This window comes from Ammospiza nelsoni, chromosome 4, assembly GCF_027579445.1.
Source record: "Ammospiza nelsoni isolate bAmmNel1 chromosome 4, bAmmNel1.pri, whole genome shotgun sequence".
NCBI classification, from domain to species: Eukaryota; Metazoa; Chordata; class Aves; order Passeriformes; family Passerellidae; genus Ammospiza; species Ammospiza nelsoni.
This window is the reverse complement of record NC_080636.1, coordinates 50,336,387-50,356,855: the sequence shown is the minus strand read 5'-3', so window position 1 is coordinate 50,356,855 and position 20,469 is coordinate 50,336,387. Positions and strand designations below refer to the sequence as shown.

The 20,469-nt window shown below is 48.6% G+C and overlaps 1 protein-coding gene across 2 annotated transcripts; it reads right to left on the bottom strand.

Annotated features, from left to right (window-relative positions):
• Window positions 1–488: 488 nt before the first annotated feature.
• On the bottom strand, window positions 489–17,537 carry SCARB2 (scavenger receptor class B member 2). Of its 2 annotated transcripts, XM_059471276.1 has the most exons (13): window positions 17,371–17,537; window positions 12,449–12,606; window positions 9,034–9,181; window positions 7,860–8,048; window positions 7,159–7,250; window positions 6,800–6,919; window positions 5,830–6,008; window positions 5,547–5,665; window positions 4,828–4,901; window positions 4,001–4,052; window positions 3,260–3,418; window positions 3,032–3,102; window positions 489–1,993 (listed from the first exon to the last, which is right to left on the bottom strand). In XM_059471276.1, exons 1-12 carry the CDS (start codon window positions 17,485–17,487, stop codon window positions 3,073–3,075), a joined length of 1,437 nt encoding a protein of 478 aa, XP_059327259.1. In that variant the 5' UTR covers window positions 17,488–17,537; the 3' UTR covers window positions 489–1,993; window positions 3,032–3,072. The 2 variants fall into 2 exon arrangements, with proteins under 2 accessions (XP_059327259.1, XP_059327258.1); XM_059471275.1 differs by lacking the exon at window positions 3,032–3,102.
• Window positions 17,538–20,469: the final 2,932 nt, after the last annotated feature.

Here is a 20,469-nt window from a genome sequence, read left to right as displayed (position 1 = left end):
ATTTTCCCAGGATTATTCCCAGAAAACAAGATTTGGGGTAACAGTTTTGTCACAGAATGCCAGGAGGGCTTGGTCTCGAAGGCACCTTCAAGCCCATCGTGCTCTGCTCCCTGCCATGTGTTGAAAATGACCAGATAATACTGGCTTTTGCATTTATGTATTAGCCTATGCATGCTGTTAGTGATAACAAGTATTTAGAAATAGCATCAATGATAATTTTTTTTAGCTGCATGTTAATAAAATATAATCTATGAGTTTAAGCATGCACTGTGATGCTTAGAGAAACAGTGGTGTAATCAATATAGTATCTGTGTATCACTCATGGAAATAATGGTGTGATGAATGTATTGTGTTGTAGATCTTAGCAAAACATAAGATGTTTTAAAAAAGGGGCTTTTGTGTAACTAAAAACAGTGTAAGGCCATGCACTGACCAACCTGTCCAAGAGATAAGATAACCCTGACACAAACCAGAGCACCGGAGGACAATTAGAGAATACCACGTTAAATTTAAGGAGCACACATTAAATCCTTATCAGGGGATGTGAAAGAGCAGGATGGAGGCACAAGGAGAAATAAAATATATTGACCTGACAACCAGGATGTCATTCAGATAAGCTGGATGGTGAAGTCAAACAAAGGAGTTCCCAAAACATCATAAAGTTCACAAGAATGTTTGACTAATGCAGGAAACACATGAATATGTGTGTATCTCAGTGATGTAACAGTATAAAGATAACACTGTCTGTATACACCCGGGGTGTTCTTTGGCTGTTGGTCAGGAGCACCCCAGCCCTGGAAATATGGTCCTTTTTAAATCCTATTATTATTAAACTTCTCAAAATTCTAAGCAGTGAATTCTGCTTTTCACAGTGGGCAGGGCCACCTTCCACGATCCCCGGCTGCTCCAAGCCCCATCCAGCCTGGCCTTGGACACTTGCACGGATTCAGGGGCAGCCAGAGCTCTCTGCAGAATCCATTCAAGGGCCTACCCACCGTCACAGGGAAGGAACCAAAGCAGCAGCCAGGAAAAAGAGCCCAAACCAAGCCCAAGCAATGCACACCCCAATGCTCCTCTTTAGAAGACAGTTACACACTTGGAACACACAGCTCACTACCTAATGGAAACATTCCTCGAGGAGAATATTCTTTTAATTGGGAAGGGGGGGAGGAACCTTGGTGACGTTTAACACAAGTTTCTGCTTGACAAGTAAAAAAGTGTCAGGAGTTCTCAGGACCCTGTCCATAACACGGAGGGGCGCTCTCATCCCACACACGCCAAGTCTGCATTATTCCCAGCAAACCCCCAGAGCACCACCCAGCGGCTGTGTCTCCTGCAGCCCAGGAGCACGGCTGAGCTGTGGTGCCTGAAGCTGCAGAACAAAGCCCACACCCGAAGGATAAAAGCCTGGCTAGCAAGCAGAGTGGGAACACCGAGGTGCTCTGCATGGAGAAGCACTTCCAGCCGCTGGCTCGGTCCCACGCAGAGCTGCAGCTCTGGGGCAGGTAAGCTGCATACTGTGCTGTGACAGGAGCAAGGACACCAGTGACAACAGTGAGGACACATCATGGACAGAGCAGCACCCAGCCCACAGCCTGTGTGTCCCTGTCCCAGGGCCATCCAGGAGCCCGCTGCCATTGGCACTGCCACCCGTGTCACTCCCATAGGGAACCGGGCTGGTCCCCGGTGCTGATCCTCTGTGGCAGCCAGTGTGGGTACAAACAGAGGGCAGGGCTGAGAAAAGCAGGATCCAGAGCAGTTTGCAAATGGAGTTTGGAAGTTGGAATGCAGCTGAGAGAAAAGTCTCCTCCCTGGCTGCCAGTGCAGACTCCCTTCCACCTCTGTCCCACCAAAAGTGGCGCTGGACATAAGCGTGGCTCCACAGGGGACAGCTGGTGTTAGGTCAGCTCTAATCGCTTGCTCTCCAAGCTCACAGGGGGAATGAAACCTACTAAGACGTCCTGATGAGTGGGGACCTCTCTTCTTCCGTGCTCTGCAAGAACAAAACCACAGCAAGTGAAACATGGCCATCAGAGACCTTCCACCATGGGAAGCCTCCAAGCAGGGAAAGGAAAAGCTCCTACTTCTAAGGACAATTCCCTCAAGAGAGCCAGGGTGCACAAAGGAAGCACCAGAGGGTGGGTGGCAGCTGTAGCCCCTGACACAGGAGGGAAGGCCAGAACCAGCCAGGGAGCACAAGAAGAGCTGCAGACTGCTGGATGAACTCTGCTTGCAGAAAAAGCAAGAAAAACCAAAGCAGGAAAAGCACAGAATGCAGGGGGTCCTTTGTCACTTTGACCCCGGCAGAGTGTTCCAGCACATCCAGGAGAGCTGGTTTGAAGCTGGGCATGCAGGGTGGGGCAGGAATTCCCAGGACAGGCCTTGGGACACCCTGGCTGAGCTGCTGACAGCACAGGCAGGCTCAGAAGAAAAGGAAAGGAAAAAGGACCAGTCTTCTCCTGCACAGGAAACTGAAGTGCATGGGGATGGGATGGCAGTGGGACCCACTGATCCAGAGGGCTTCCCCAGGCACAGAAGGAAGCTGTAAGACAGCATTTAGGGAACACCAAACACACAAGAACACAGTAAGCCCACAGCAACTATGAGGAGAAAACAGCCTCCTAGAGAACCCAGGCTATTCCTCTAACCAAAGGCTCCACACTGGTGCCATCTGAGCACTGTTATGGTGAAATGCTGGCATCAGCTTTCGCCCTGACAGGCACCTTAATGCTAGTGTGCTCATAAACAGATTTACAGGCTGTCTTGTAAATAGACAATAGCGGAGAATACTTCCTGCTGCTACTGCTGTCTGTGCAATTTATCTGTTCTTTGACCACAAATTTGCATTGTGATTCTGGAAAATAACCCACTGGCACAGTGCAGTTCTTCTGCTGAGAACACTGACACCAACTAAATCTGTCCTCACATATGGTGGAGGTTTTGCATCTTATCCTTCAGGGTCCTCTAGACAGGCTGATTTATTTCACTTCTGTTGGCAAGGGAATTGGCACAGAGACAGGACCTGCCTTACCAGGCTTCTCGGATTAACTCCGCTCCTTTGCTTTGGCGCGTTTATTCTGAGTCTATTAAAACTTCCCCTCCCTAGAAAGGTCATTCCCAACAAAAACAAGATAAAAACACGTGCAGAAAGACACCAAAAGATAAAATCAACCACAAACAAAAAAAAAGAAAAAGAAAAAAGAAAAATCAAATGCAGGCAGATGGACAGCAAGCAAAGTCAAATGCAAGTGCTGCTTACCTCTTCAGTTATCCTCTGGGACCTGCAAGCCACCACAATGAAAACAATCCCAAACACAATCCCCAGAGCCATGATTACAAAGGGGATCCCAGTCACAACACTGGCTTCCAGAAGGACATGCCTGAGTTTGCTGGCAGATGCTTCATCAATCAGAACACTCTGGAGCAGAGAGAGATGAAGAGGAAATTGAAAAAAAAACCCAAATCTTTATTTATTTCTGTGCTTTCTATAAGATCACTTTTGTGAAGGGCAGGGAAAATACACTCCCACAATTCTCCACCACTGTTTCACTGCTTCCTGACACACTTTCCCCCTAAAATTCTTCCAGGAGGCACAGGGATTACCTAGTCTATTTCAAAGGAAAATAGGGATTTTTAAGTTTTGGTTTAGGAATGGACGAACACCAATTGATTCAGTGATCTGACTACAGCACAGGAATATTCACAGCAGATGACTCAGGAAAAGGTGTGATCTCCTGAAGTCCTGCCTCTGTCTGAGCACCCCTTTTCCTCATGGCCAACTCCCTTCAGTTTAAAAGGAGTGTCTGACTGAGAGTGTTAGGGAAGGCTAAAATTAACAGTACAACAAACAGCAGGAGGGTGTTAGTTAAGAAACAGCAACAGCTTCCTAGCTATTGCTGTACAAACAAGAAAATCAGCATTTTCTTTTCTGGCTGGCTCAGAGGGTATTTCTGCAAGCATTAACATGCCACAATGCTGGAAAGACAGCAAAACTATTTACCTCATTTATATACATCACTGGGAAAATCAGCGTTCGTATGTTGCCGGTTTCACTGCGTGGGAAAAAAAAATTACGGGTTTGGACTTTTCCACCTGAGGGTTGTGAAGACAGATTATACAAAACCAATGAAAGAGGAAAGTGTCCCTAAAAAACCTCTGGGCTGTTCCTTTTTGCTGTGTATTTTCACCTCCCTGCTGGAGTAGGACAATCTCAATCTCACAGATGGATAAATTCTGATTCGGGAGTAGGGTGTATTTTGGGATTTGGTGGGCAGTGAAAGACAGGGATCCATCCAGGGCTCATTAGTAACTGAGTGACAGATTTGTGCCAGGCAGCAGGAATTGAGCTAAGCTGATGTACTGAAGGTTACTCCTACTTGTAAAACACAGGAACTATTGTCCGAGCCACATGGGCACAGCAGCAAAAATCCCCCAATAGTTGGCACATGTGGAATCTCAGCTCAGGCAGGAGCTGTGTTACTGTGACTGCTTCTGGGCACTGGGAAACAAGCCTGAAGGACACCCCTGAGTCTCCCAAGGGGACTGGGCAGATAAAATACTTGTGCTGTAGTTATTACAGCCAAGCTGCGCTAGGAAACATCAGGAGCAGCAGCTGCTATTCAGCATTCTTTACTCTGCAGGTGGAACTACAGAATCTGCTTGATCTGTGAGATGGGAGCATACTGTCCCTTAGAACTGAGATTTGATTGCACTTCCCTCTCTCACACTTGCTCTCTCCATCCCATATTCCATCAAAACACTGCAGAACAAATTATGCTGAACATCAGGTTAGATATGAAACTCCACCCAGAAGCAGAGGGCACTCACAAAAATTCAGGTAATTTTCGGACGTGAACGTTGACCTGCATCCGCTTGGCTGCCTGCAAGACGAGCCCTGTCAGCTGGGGAATAAAAGAGATCAGTGTTAAAAAACCCAGTGAAGGTGAAAGAACAAGAACTGTGAGAATGCGGTTCTGGTACACACCATGCAGCAGGATCTGCACCGGGCCTGAGAGCAGCTGTGGAATTTCCTCCTGCTTTAGCTGCACATAACAGCCCGGTGAGTCAGAGCACTGTTTCTGTAAACCAGGCAGGTCGTGACTGTGCTCTTTTCCTTGACCCACATTTGTCTGTGGGGGTGTAGAGATCACTGCTGTACTGGTTTTAGCTGGGAGAGAATGGATTTTCTCCACAGCAGCTGGCATCAGGCTGTGTTTTGGAGCCCTGATGAAAACAGTGTGGGTAATGCAGGGATGCTCAGTGATTGCTGAGCAGCCCTTGCACAGCTCCAGGCCTTTTCTGTTTCTCACACTGCCCTGCCAGTGAGTGGGTGGGTGGGGTGTGTGAGACACTGGGAGGGGACAGAGACAGGAGAGCTGACCCAAAGTGCCAAAAGGGATCTCCCACTCCAACCAGCATCACAGAACTACTACAGATTCCTTGAGGTCAGTGGGACTATGCCAACACCCACCACGCAAGGAGGTGACCTGAATGCAGGTGCTTGGATCCATTCACCAACAGAACCCTTGAAAAAAGGCTGCACTTACAGGATTGATGTCCAGAAATGTCTCATGGTATTCTTTTTTGGGATGCATGCCCTCTATGTCCTCTACAAACTTTGGATCTGCCTGGTAAAAATGTGGAGCTGACAGAAATATTGGAGCACCTGGAATGCAGGAACACTGAGTCACCACCAAAACCAAAGGCCGAGCAGGACCTGGGGAAGCCCTGGAGGACCCCACAGCTCTGAGCTGTTTGCAGAGAGGGGAAGGGGCCCCTGTGCAGCCCCCAAGCCCCAGGGGCTGTGGGGCAGCCAGGGCTGGGCCGTACCCTGCTTGCAGACGCTGACGTTGAGCACGCCGGTGCCGGGGCAGTTGCCGGCGGGCACGCAGAAGCCGGCGTTGGCTGGGTTCACCGAGGTGTTGGCAAACACCATGGAGGAGGGCACGAAGCGGAACGTGGGCACCCCAGCCACGGCTCCCGAGCTGTCGTACACCAGGAACAGGGACCTGCGGGGAAGCAGAGCAGGGCCAGGCCTGTCAGGCTGCAGCAGCGCTGAGCCCAGCCGCATGTGTGCCCCTGTTGATGCCCCAGGTTGCGGTCCCAACCACGCTCTGAGCAGCAAACACACATCCCAGCATCCTGCTGCTGCACACAACAGACAGTCCTCACATCACTGCTGCACGTGGTGTGAGTGCTGGCACCTCTCCTGGGAGGGACCAGGAAAGGAACACAGTTGTGGAAGACAGAACAATCTGACAGGTTCTGAATTTAGCCCTAACATGTGTCTGTATGGATTTAAATAATTTCAGCTTGGGTTTGTTCTTCATGCACGAGGAAATCAGCAAGAGGGGACAGAAGGTGTTACATAAAGAAGGAAAGGCCAAGATTTCCTTGCTACATTTCAGACAGCATCACGTAAAGTCATTAATCTCTGAAGAGGGCAGCCTGGGTACTCTGAAAAAGCACAGCACAGAGGAAGACTTTGGAGGAAAGAAGCTTAAGGAAAGCTCATATAAATCCTTCCATTCCTCTCACTACTAGCCTTACAGCCAAGTCTGTCCTTGCAGTTTTTGTCCAAGTTTTCACCTCATAAATCTTCACTTTGAAATAACACATCCTTAACTGCAGATTGGGAGGGTTGTTTGTAACTCTCATGTTCCCATCACAAATAAATGCAGAACACTGTGAGTGTTAAATGAAATCACAGGAGGAGAAGCACCAGCCTAACATGACACCTTGAGAGGACTGGATGTAAACACTCTGCTTTGAAGCCTGAGTGCCACCATCTTCTCCTCACCTGCAGAAATCTGAAGAAAAGATGTAAATGTTCTCATCCTTGCTGATCAGCGGGTGAAAGGATGTCCCATCTGTGCCATTGATCATGTTACATGCCTCTGTTGTCCACCAGCTCAAGGACCTGAGGAAAGGGAAGAGGGCAAGGGCTAAAAGATGTCCCAGCAGCAGTCAGGCCATGCCAGCTCCTGGCCCAGGCAAATGGGAATCAGACCTGTACAGAGCCAATTCCTCCTGCCTCAGCTCTGCTAACAACAAAAGCAATTGAAATGGGTTTAAGTTGCACTTGCATTCTCTTTAAACTGGCACCAGGCAGGCAAGGGGCAGATTGTGACAGAGGCAACATTACACTGAGAAACTTACTCTTTTCCTTTCCACTCCACAATCCTGGAGAAGTTTAGGTAGTTCGTCTCCCCACTCAGGAAAACATATTCTCCATCATCAGTTCCGTTCATCTGCAAACAGATGCAGAAGCTTTCAGTGGCTCCACTCCTCCTGTGGCACCTGGCTGCTCACTACAATGGGGTGGCAGGACTTGAAGCTGTCACCACTCCAAATCCACCCCGGGAGTGATGGACTGCCCCTGAGAGCTGTGCAGTTCATTGAACTCCACCCTGAACAGGAATGAGGTGGAAGTGACTGGGAAAGATCCTTACACCTCACAAACAAAGGAAATACAACACCTGATGAGCCTTTTCTCCCTTTTAGGGCTGCCCCTGACTAAAGAGTCTTCAGGAAGAAAATAACCCCACAGAAATAACCTCAGCACTGCAGATATCCCCATGAAGCAAGGACTCCCCTCAGAACAAAATGACATGGAGTGACCAGAAATACTGTGCAAGCCAGGAATGGCTCCAGCACAGAATTAACATCCAATTTCAGTCAATTACTAAGGAAATCAGGACATTTTTCTGGCAGTTTGCACACGTGGCCCCACAAAGCCCATGTTATTCAAGCAAGCACAGGCAATAGTGGAGGATGCTGTCCTTGGAAAGCTTATCCATCCCTCCCATGCAGTGCCATCACCCCCAGGGACAACAGCAGCAGGTGTGGCCACGGGTTACCTTGCTGAAGAGCCCGAAGACGGGATCGATCTCGGGGTGCAGGACGTGGATGGTGGAGAGCAGCCTGTCCTTGTAGCCCCAGAGCAGCTCGTGCACGCTGCGCACAGTGAACAGCGACTCCTGGTACAGCAGCAGCAGCACCTCCGTGGCAAACTGCAGAGGGGTCGACCTGGTCCACTCCATGGCAGTCTGCAGGGTATGGGAATGAGGGAGCAATGGTCACATTTGCTGGGCAACAAACCATCAGCTGCATCCAGGCACAGGCACTTTCCACCGCTGCACACCCATTTCACCAAAATTCAAACATTTATTTCCTTTCCAGCTGACAACAGGCCTTTAAAGAGGTCATAACAAAAGGAGGGCATTCCTTTTGGGCTAACCGACCTGTGGTTCTTCTCATACTGCCTGATACAGTACATCACAGCCAAAAACGTGAAGGAGAGATAATCCTTACCACCACGAGATGCCTGGGAGGAATTGAAAACACAGGGTCTGTATTGTCTGCAACTTTCATTAAGCTGAATCCTATCTACTACTCATACAGGGCATTTCTAGATTCACTCATAAAATCAGGCATTTTTGGAAATGCTGGGGACAAAGTTGAAATGAAGGAACCCTGCAAATGAAACTAAACCAGGATGGAGAGCAAAGGCTGAACGACACCCCCAAGTATTTGAGTAGAGGCTGACTGCCTCTGTGACAGCTTGGGATCTGCTTGTTCTCATGCTATCACTGTATAAGACCAAAATAATGGTCTGCCTTTGATCACCATGAGATTCTCTGTCACCTAGTTAGTGCAGTCTGGGGGTGCATTTTTTACTTTAATTTCATTCAGCTCTGTCTGGAACTGCTCTACTGTACTTTGTTTCTGGTTTGAGAAGCAGACTTGGAGGCAGGAATATCAGGCAGGCCTGATTTCCCCCTGTCCCTGGAGAGTGTGTCATCTTGCAGCACCACGGGAAGGCACTGCAGAGATGTGAGGACAGGGAGGAACAAAATAAGCCCCCCACAACAGTCCAGCCCCAAAGTGAGACCAGCATCTACCCAGGACACAAGCTGCCTCTCTTGTTCTTCCATCACATTCACCTACCACAGAGAGTCAGGATGAAGCAACACACTGCTCCTTCTGAAGTGTGTCAGGATGAATTCCAAGCAGGAACAAAAGAGAACTCACCACTGCAGGGATATTTACTGTCCTGATCAGGTCCACTTCAGGGTCTCCCACTGACTTCTCAGGTTCAAATACATAAGTCTTTGGGTTTAAGGCAGACACTTTGGTTCCATTGTCCAAAAACTGGATGTGCACTCTTGGCCTGTATTCCCTGAAAGACAAGAGCTTGTTCTCTGACTGAGTTAAACAAATAGAGCATTAGTCACAGTTAACTTACGGCTGTTTTTCTGCTTTAAGCAGGAAAGGGTGGCATTTTCAGTTCTTTGGAAGCAGATTCCCTCACTGACACAAGCTCCCTGCTGTGTCTGCATGAGCTGAGTCAGACCTCATGGGGCATTTCCAGAAATGCCACCCTGTGTGCTAATTGCACTTTGTATTTTTGCTTCATCTTTAAAAACCTCAAAGGAAGGACAATATCAGATGGCTCAGAAGGACTTAAAGGCACCATATATGAGATTGCCCTGAAGTACAGTGTGAAAATGAAACTTTTGCCTCTGCTGCAGGCAAAATCCACTTCCAGAAAGACGCAGGCTGCGTGTCATGGGCCTGACCCAAGAACCCACCAGAATCCTTCTGCTGCCTTCAGAGCATGGGGCTTACATGTGGCACAACCACAGAACAAGCCTCATTTTAGTTCTTCTCCTTTAATTCTTGAGCAGGAATCCTGGGCACAACAGAAATTCAACTGAACTTTTGCTTTTCACTACCTGGAAGGTTGCTGCTGTTCCTGTCTAAGCACTCAGACAGCAGGATAAAACTCAGGATTGCTGACAGACCAGTCCAATTGGCAAGGAACATCAAATGCGACCTGCTGGCCTGACAAGAAGTCAATTTGCATTGCCATTAGCACTTGACCAACCAGGATTCTGCAGCTCTGCTGACACACACTCGTTGCTCCAACAAATCCCAAAAGGGAAATGGCAGCAGACTGCTCACTGCCTGGCACACGCAGGAGGGGAAACTCCTCCTGTTTCCTCAGCCTGCAGTGACTCAGGAGCCTGTTGACTTTCACATTTGCCTGGGCAAATGTCAAGTCACAAGACGTAAGGGAGAATTGTTCTGCCAGATGATGTACTGTGATGTTCCGCATCCAGTTTGGATTGAAATTCTGTCCTGGCTGCACTGGATCCATCAGTGCAGCTTCACAGCAGGCTGCATTACTCTGGCTCAGCTTTCACATCTAAAGCAAACTGGAAAAGCCTGTGAAACTACTGCTATCAGAAACCAGCCACTTCCCATCTTCCTTACCCTAAGTATCTCTACCACTCTCCACCATCCCTCCACCCAGGAACATTTGGCAAGACCCACTTGGACAGCAATCTATTTCATACCCCAGGGCTGGAACTGAGGGGATGGAAATGGACAGCTGTGAAATGCCTTCCTAAAATAGGCCAGGAGTAATCTGAGACACCTCTCCAGCTCTGGAGAGGAAATAATACTCTCTGATGAGGGATATGAGTAGGATGTTACTAAGGCTCTAAGATGTTGAAGTTAAAAAGTTGTAAATACATGCAAGACCAGACAATATTCCAGTGCTCTTTGGGACTCAGCAGGCTTGGGCAGATAGGCAGTTTGAACTTATTTTTATTTTATTGAACTTATTACTTATTTTACATGCTGCCACTTCAACTTCCAGGATTTAAAAACACCAGCACTACTATGTTTTTGTTACAGAATCTGCCTGAAGTGCTTTACAATGTATGCTGGTGAAAAGTCTGAGCTGCAGAATGAGACTCTCTGGAGCCCTCCCTGTCACTGACTGGATTTTTTCCTCTCTGCTTGTCTGGCCCAGTTCACTCCCAGCCCTTCCCCAGCCTTTTTTTTTCTAAAAACACAGAGCCATGCACTTCACATTAGTGCATTTTGGGAGTTTTGCCACGTGCTAAGGCTAAATGAGGTTTCAGTGCTTTGCCACACAGGGCCTGTGGAACCAGCTGGAATGTGCAGCCTCTTCCCCTCCCTCTCTGTCCCCACCAAGAACACCTGAGGGAGGGCTGGTGTCAGGGACCTGGTGGCAGGCAGCCCTTGGTGTGGGATGCAGGGAAAGGCTTTCCCAGCAAAGCAGCAGCTCAGGCTGGGCCTCCCCTGGGGCAGGGCCCAGCCCCACCCACCCTGCTGAGCTCCTCCATGGACAAGGTGCAGCTTCCCAAAGCAGCCTGTGTGGGACACCCAGGAGGCACTCAGAGCTAAGGAAAGGGAAAGAAGCTGGCAAAGAGGACTGAATTCCAGCCGGTGTGAACCCTGGAGCTGGTCCTGTTCATCTTCCTGACACTGAACACATTGCTGACTGATGCCCAGCATTACACTACACTACACAGACCTGAAGGAAAGCTTGAGAACTAGAGAGCTTGTGACTCCAGCTCTACTGGCTCCTGTAATGGCAGGGATTTTGCCAAAATACCACATGGAGTTTGCCAGGACTAAACAGACACAGGTCTAAAATGCAGAGGAGACAGGGGAAGGGACAGTAGGCAGGGGGAGAAGGGAAGCTGAGCTGTGGGAAGAAGGAAACTGAAAGGCAAGAGATAACACAGAAATTGAGGCTACCACAAAGGCTTCTGCTTTCATTCCAGGCCTTTTTCAAATACCAAGAGATTCTGATAATTTTGCAGCTTAGGTACAGGCAGTTCCTTCCAGCACTGAGCCCGTGCCCAGCCTGGATGAGCCTGTGTGACCAGAAGTGAGGCTGACAGTCAGGAATCCACCTTCTTGCCGTGGGGACGAGTTCCCCATCACAGCAGGACTCCCAGGACCACAGCCCTTCCTGCCACAGGCCTGCTCCTGGCTGACATGGCTGCAGGCAGCTGAGCACATCACAGATCTAAAGGAAAACTCGTTTGTAAGGGAGTCAAATCTCTCCGTGCTATACAGGACAGCTTTAGGAGCTGGACAGTATTTAGCATTACACGTGGCCTCAGTAAATCCATCAGTAAAAATGAGAGATAGGTTTAAAAGCTAAGCAGGTGTTCCAGTGAGGGTTGGCTCAGGAAGACCCTTTTAGTACCACCCTAAGTGTTTTTCTGGCCATATTTTACCCATGTGGGATGGTGCAACTCCAGCTAGGAACCAATTCCTGAGCAAGCATGAGTCACACTTTTGCGCAACACTCCACTCTCCCTAGCCTCCCAAACATCACCCAGCTCACAAGACAGCAGGCCAGGATGCATTAACTTCCTCTGTGTCCAGCAGTGAAGAACAGCAGCAAAACTTGGCCCAAAATCTGACAGAAGTCACTGGCCTCATCTGAAAGCAGCTGCAAGTGTCAGTGCTGTCTGTGTGGGCTGTGACCATGCTCCCCTGCATAAACCTCCCCTCACACATTAACACCTAGGTTTTCTCCCAGAATGGGACCCCAAGCCTTCTGGATTCCTCACACAGCAGAGTTCTTGTGGAGTGTGGAACTCCTGAAAGGTCTTACCTGTAGGTGTATGGTCCTATCTCCTCCACGAGAGGAGTGGCACCTTGGAGCACTTCCAAAGGATTTGTCACATTGAAGAAGTAGAACTGCATGTAGACTGGGGGGGGAGGGTCCTCCCAGGCCTCAAAGGTTTCTGTGCCATTCTTCAGGACTGTTCCCTGAAACAAGAGAAAGGCACATCAGCTGCTGGTGCTATCATGCTGCATGGCACTGACAGGAGAGCGGAATTCCATGCCCTGGGAACAAGCACAGGCAGTAAGACTCGAGAGAGACTCCAGTTCTAGATCTGCTTTACTTTGGAGCAGCTCACTCAACATCAACCAAGCCAGGCACCTGCTCTCCTGGCCACAGGCCAGGGGCAGCACTGCTTGGTTTGTAGTTCCACTCCTCCCCACAGACAATTGTGCCTGGCATTTTTCAGAAGGGAGACTGACCAACTACTACTCAGCAATCCTGTCTCCTTTCCTGCATCAGTAAAAACCTCCACCTGGTGCAAGACACCACAAAACGTGCCAACATTACAGATAAAAGTACAACTCAGTGCTGGGAGACCAACAGAGTCCTGGCCTTGATGATTTCTTTGCCCAAGAATGTCAGATTCCAACACAGCTGTGAGATTCTGTCTCCAAACCAATCAGACTTTATTTTTCAGTGGCCTGCGAGCAAAACTGTGAATGTCAAATTGCTTTCACATAGGCACTCTAGGATTTGTGCCTTTCCAAGGTCTTGGAATAGGGGAAAGATTGTTCTCCCTCTGTCTTTAATTTCTTTCCTACAGCCGTGTCAGCACCTGCATCTTCAGACCCATAGTGTGTCAGTCTATTTGGTAACCAAGCTATAAACCATTACTTATAACAGAAGCACTTAGGAAATGAAACAGTAATTCCCTTACCTCAGTGATACCCCTTATCAGTATATACACCTTACATGGAAAGTCACAACCACACCTGTCATGTAGAGCTCTGCAACGGAGGTCTCAATCTCTCACTTTATTACTGTTCCATTTTGGATTAAATTCACCCCATTTATAAAACATCTCCACCACCAAAACAAAGGCTTTTCATGTAGTTATAACTCTGAAACCGCTGCAGTGGTCACATAGAGAAATCTGGCTGGCAGAGGGAATGTTCGGGAGTAAACACAAAGAAAACTCTATCTTGAAAACCACATCACCTGTAGGCGGAAAAAAGGGAGGAGGGAATGATTTGCAATTAAATGGGTCTCATCAACACTCATTCTTTTTATTCTTCTGAGAAAACAAGTGAAATATTGTGAGTGGAAGCTCAGAAGCAGAGCAGGCTGGACAGATGCCAGCTTGTGGTCAATGTTCAGGGGCTCTTATCAGTCACTCTTGCCTCAGGACTCATTCTTGGCCTTCCCACTTAAGGAGCTGTTTTCTCTCCATGTAGACTTTAATTCTGAGGGATGAGATAAAGAAGACTGTTTCAAAGACAAACTTGTTGGCAGGAGCTTGGCATGGCAGCAGTAATGCTGAACAACAGTGAGAGCCAGCGCAGCTGGTGGCACTTTGCACTTGCAGCATGCTTTCCCCATAGGATTAAATCCCATTTATTCTGTGTGCACCTCAAAATTTAATGTGTTTCAGACACGCTTGAGGAGCTTGGAGCATTTGTCTGGAGCTACCAGCATCTCATATATACAATTTCTTACACAGGCTGATGCTTTTGATCCTGATTTCTTATGATTTATGCCAAGGACACTCATCTCTGTATTCACTGGTCATATTCATTCCAGATTTATTTCTTGGATTGCATAGCACAATTTGCATCTCACACAGAAATTAAGTGTCTGTTTATTATACAGTGACAGCAAACTTGCGAGCTGGATTCAGAGAGACTCCCAAAAACTGACAAGTAACGAAACATGGTAAGCTCTTTTCTTCTGATTTTCACCAAATGTTACCAGTGGTATTTCAGTCTATCACAGGATATTACAAGGACATCAGAGCTTCTCCTTTTTAAGCGGAGTCCACACTCATTTCCAGTGTTCCAAAGCAGCCTTCCTGCTGACTGTATTTATCAGCCAGCCCTGAACCCACAGCCCTCTCATTTGCTGCTGTTTCCTTGCCTTGACTGTGCTTTACACACTGGAAATAAATAGGGAGCTTTCCCTCCCAAATATAACAGCTACTGGCAGTGATGGTGGGAGTAGGAAATTGTACTGAACATTCCTGAAACCTACACAGAAAATTGAATTCCTTTATTTCATTTTATTTCTTGGAACCTCTAAACATTTTAATTCAAAGATGCACTTTCATGCGTTCATCTATGACAGAGTTGAACTGCACCTTGTTAAGGTGGTGGGCTAAGTGTTCAGACCAGCATGAACAGACCTCTCTGGGAATGGCCTGCCCCAAAGGAGCCACAATGGATCCTTCAGCTAGGCCTTCGTACTAAACTCTCCTGAGAGCTCCAGTGTTTTGCATTAAACAACAACAGCAAAAAATTATCAACACATCAGCTAAATCAAAGGAGAAAACATCTTCCTCATCCTTTTGGGCCTGAAACATTCCTGCCAACTCAGCTCAAGAGATGGCTGATGACAAGTCCAGTGGAATTTCAAGGAGTGTGAAGAGTGTTTTCTAAAATTCTCAGCCTAAGGGATGTGGTGTGAAGGAAACACCTGGGCCAAAGGACTGACTGACTTCCAAGTCTGAAATGAGGAGCATAGCTCCAAGATTGATTGTGTGTGTGCATATATATACACATATATATATAATATACACATATATATATAAATGTATATAATATTAGGTTGTATTCTCAATCTGCACACCTATGGCAATAAATACATCAGCATCTCCCCATCAGAGAGCACAAAGCAACACCACTGACAGCTGGAATGCCTTTCTCCTGGGGAAGATTCATCCTTGTTCATTACTGATTTTTCCCATGACTCTCTAGAGTTTCAGGTGCTAGGCCCTGATAGCAAGCAGGTTTTGGAATTCTGCTTGGGATGGCACGTTTAGTTCACAGAAATTTTAAAAAATTGCAAACAAAGAATAAGTTGATGAGATTTGAATGTCTTCTGGGAAAAGTGCTGCCAGTGTTCTTCTCACAACACATCTGCCCACTGATTTCCAAGGGGATGTGAAGTCTGACAGCAGGCTGGATTCCCGCTCTTCCCACACCTTCTCTGTATCCCAGACCCTGCCTTTGGCTGGAAAGGCTGCTGCACACAACCCCCAGTGAAAGCAGAGCCATCCTCAGCCGTTCCCAGGTGCTGGCTGTGGAGACACAGGCACTTCAGCTGCTCCAAAACGGCTCTCCACTCCAGCTGCACTTGAGACTGCAAAGACAGCCGTGCTCCAGGACGCCTGGAAAGCCCTCAAAGGAACAGGGACTCCTTGCAAAAGCTCAGGTCTTGCCCATTCCAAAGGCAAATTTAGATTTGTCTATTGGCACAAGATTTTCTAAGCCACACATGCAGTTACACAAGAGACAGCAGCTTTCCCAACTACACACAAATGAGGGGAAGCTCACGTGGGATGAAGCAAATGTGGAGAGCAGCCAGCTCAGCAGAGTGACAGGGAGCAGCGTGCTGTGGGGCTGTGCTTCCCCAGCCCGGGGGTGTGGCTGCTGCAGAAGGCGCACCGGGGAGCTGGCACCCGTGGCAGGGAGCCGGGCGGCGCATTCCCTGCAATCCAGATGTGTGCCAGCACGGGCTGGACAGCAACAGGCAGCAAAGAAAGGCCTGAGCTCTGGAAACTTTATCCTGCATGACTGCAAGCCTGCTGAGCGAACAGCAAGCGGCTCTTACATAAGTTGCTGCGAGGAAGGAGCAGGCGGCCGGAGATAATGCGCGTAAGGAGGATCACGCCTAATTCCCGACAGTCCTGCTCCGAAGCACTGCTCCCACCCCGCTAACAGCAGCGAGAACACTTGGAAGCAGAACTTCTGGGATGCAGGGGAGGGCAAACTCCTTCCCAAGGAGAGCCAACATCAGGGGGATGGAGCTGTGCTTCCAAGTGGCACAACCTGCTGTAAGCTCAGTGCCAACCTAAACCAAACCGATTTGTGGCAATGCAGTTTCCATGGTAGGAAATGCTCCCTGTCAACAGCCCAGAGGAAAGAACAGTAGGTTAGGAGATCACAGATAATCTGGTCACCACTTAGACAACAGCTCTGGACAAATCCCTTCATGGGTTAGCGTTCCTGGCTTCTCTGTCAGAATCAGAGCTAAAATAATGTTCCTCAGATAGATAAATAATTGTTCATTACAAAGGAATTCCAAGAGAGTTACTAACACAGCTGACCCTTCCCACTGGGCCACTGCATAAATGCACAGAGCCACTCTGGAAGAGAAACAAAAGCTTAGGCAGGGCAGGAGCAGTGCAGGCCTCTGCATCCCCAGCAACACCAGGATGGGTGTCCCCGAGTGCGGAACAACCCGGTGAAATGCCTGGCTGCCATCACCCAGCCTGGGGAACAGGCTGGCAGACACCACGTGTTCCAGCCCACAGCACCTCTGGCCTTGCTCCAGAGGCACCCGTAAATGGAGCAGCAGAACAGGTATGAAAGCTGCAAGCAATTTATGATAGAGATGTCAAAAAGAAGAGGTGCTTCAGGTGTCCCCTGCTCCTCTCAGGCACTGCTGCTCTGGAGAGGACTCCTTGCTACAGCTGCTGCCCCACAGTCAGCAGCTGCCTCAAGAAGAGACATTTTTACCCCATTCTCACCCGATTTTTACTCAGCCCAGGGACCAGTGCAGCCTGAGCTCCATTCTGAGCCCCAACCCAGCCGGGTGGTGCGGGGCAGGGGGTTCCACGGCCCAGGGATGCTTCTGCCCACTCACCCACCGCCGCTGCAAGGAGGCAGCCAGCCCCCTCCCTCCCTCGGCTATTTTGAGAAGGAATAACCCAGCAAACAAGGACCGAGCCGGCAACGCGGCAATGCTTTTACCTGCTTCACCTGCAGATCCACCACTGTCTGGAAGACGTGCGCGACCAGCAGCGAGATGCTGGCGATGAGCAGCGTCATGGCCAGGACCCCCACGGTGACCAGACACAGCGACTTCATGGCTGCTGTCGCCGCCGCTGCCGAGCAGGGAGCGCCGGGGCTCCGCCGGGCTCGGGCTCCGGGGGCGGGCGCACCGGGGCCCCGCCCGCCAGCGCCGGGAGCAGCCGCCGCTCCCCGCCCTCGGCGCCGCAGCCGCCGCCGCCCGGCCGGGGGTGCTCTGCTGTCCCGGGGGATGCTCTCCCGGCTCGCCGGGGCCGGGACAGCGTATCCCAAAGGAACGGGGCTGGTTCCTGCCCGCAAGGACTCCTGGCACAGCCGGAAGGCTCCTGCCCGCTGGGGATGGCGGTGCTGGAGCGCCCCGCTCGGTGCGGCGGGCAGCGCCAAAGGGCGCTCTGCAAAACAAGCGGAGCAATTCCACAGCGAGGTGAATGCGGCAAAGCTTAGAGGCGCTTCACGCTCCCTTCAGACTGAATTAGGCATGGCGGGGAGAGGGTTCTGCCACACTTCAATGCAGTTCAGTTGTTTAACTAGGTTAAACCGCTCTTGAAAAAAATCAATCACAACAATGTACCTGCTTTTTCAAAAGCCAGCGTGTGAGATGCAAAGCTGTGTTTCGTGTCAGGTACACAGGCGACGTGTGTATTTGTGAATGCGAAATGTGTGGACCCCGACAATGGGAGAGCTGTGAATTCTAATAATAACTGAGGAAAATAAAGCATGGAAAAAGGCCTTTGAACCTATCTTTTGTTTGCAATTAACCCTGGTTGATTTAGGAGCATTGGAATTAAGGTGTTAAAGATGTTGCTTTTTGCTTGCATTTAATCCATAAAAAGCTCTGCAATAATAACCTTTTGAAGTATAATTTTAGAATATTACTTGTATCCTTGAAACTATAGTTTGGAATATATATAAAGGAAATATGATTATCTCACACCTTATTGAAGCAGAGAAAAACAGCTTGAGAAAGGAAGATGAACATTACCTCAAGGATTTCTGGTTTCGACCAAAGGGAAGCTGGACATCACTGTTATGAGATTTATAGTCTCTGCAATTAAAAGATGGACACACATCTGGGGAGCTGGACCCCACTAGATGGGATTCGTCTTTCTTCTTTCGGAAACTGGACTGTCACCATCTGGGGATACTCCTTTGAGATACATCCTGAGAAATTAAAATCACAATAGTGTATAGAATTGTGATGTAATAGTTTGGAATAAAAATTGCTGATGAGTAAAAGATTGGAAATAGAAACTGCAGAAAAAAACTGATGGGTACCCCTATAAATACCTGTAACCATCAATTATCGGCGTGCAGTTGGAGGGAAAACTTCCCCCACTGTACCCAGCGCTGTATTGCTCATACTTTACCATATTAATTAATAAATTGATTGCTACTTGAATATTGGCCTAGTCAAGCTTCTCATTCATAACAAGCGGGATGTTCTGCTCCACTTCCCCACCCAGCACTGCCTGCAAGAGAGCGATGGATGTCATGCCAGCCCCCGTCCCCCACGGCTTTCCTGTGGCACAAGAGGAAGGCAAGCCCTGCGACATGGCACTGCCATCCCACGCCCCATCAGCAGCACCACTGTTCCCCCAGTCACAAGTCAGCTCCCTGTCCAAGCCACGAGGCTGGCAGCTCCCAGCTCCAGCCTGATCCCACTAATGCCTTCCCGAGCAGGAGGGCAAGTGGCCTATCAGGTGCATTTCCTGCTAGGATGGACTGAAGCATCTTCCCTTAGAAAGGTTTCTTCCTGTAATTGTGATTGCAGCAACAGTGTTATGTTACTGTGTGCCCTTTTGGATATTTTTGCTTATGAGAGGTTCTGAGGTCACATGTCACAGCTGTTTGGAAAACCAGAATTTTTGTAGTTCCACCCATACAGTTAAATTTCTTTCTTTCTTTTTTTTTTTTTTTAAAGGTTGTTCTGGCAGCATTCTTTCATTTAGCTTTTCATTCCAGAGTGGTGTTCTCAGCCCTGTTTCATCACCATTTCTCCAAAAACCAAGAACCAGAGTACATAATTAGAATCTGGTTTTGAAGATTAATTTAACTAGAGCAATAAAATATTCCCCTTAGAAAGAATTCCCACAGAAGAGTCTTTCTCTGTAAACCATAAATGTTCCCTTCACTGTAAAATATTTTAGCTGAACCCTGGCACAGATATTTATAGATCAAGCAAAGACTCCTACAGAATTTTGGGTTTGGTTAACTCAGCTTTTTGGCTTTTTCCATAAAAATCTACCCATGTGATGCATAGAATCACATTGTTTCTCCATACAGATTTTCTAGATTCTCAGTGTGAATTATTTTCTTTATTTTGGCAAATCATTTTACCTTTGGAAGCCAGGGAAGTGCTCAGCAGCCATGATACACTGCAAACACTCCCTTGAGGAGTGGCTCCAGCTCTGGAGTGCAGCCTGGGAATGCAGTGGGTGCACTGCTGGCTCAAGGAACAGTTGTGTGTCATAATTCCAGATCCCTGAAACAAGCAGAGGCACATCTTCCCTTCCCAGGACCATGATGGTGTTGCTGAGACAAGAGGCAGACAAGGCCCATTCTGGAAAGCACGGATACAGTGAAATTGTCCTGTCCCATGCACTGGGAATATCTTGAATAAACATAAAAAGCCAGATTTACTGAGGTTGTGATGTGGCTCATTCAGTTTGTGCAACACCAGGTGCTCGGCTCCTTGGAGCCTATGCAAAGCAGGAAAAGCTTGTAAGGGAAGGAATTAGGAAATCACACAGCACAGTGTCAGCCAAATCAGACCAGATCCCAGAAGTCCTTAATCCTCTTCCTGGGGGTTAGCAGCTGTCAGACATTTCTCCAGAGGATGTTTGATGCTGCCCAAACAGGGCTGGAACAGCACTCAGGAGGGTGGGGTACTGCTCCTGGTGTCTCTGTGTCCATCCCTGGCACTTGATGGATCTCTAGGCTTTGACACCTGAGATAGGAATCGTGCTTGCCCTTACTTAACCACCTGCCACTGCTGACAGACCTGTTCACACCCTGTGTGACTGCTTCACACCCAGGCCCTGC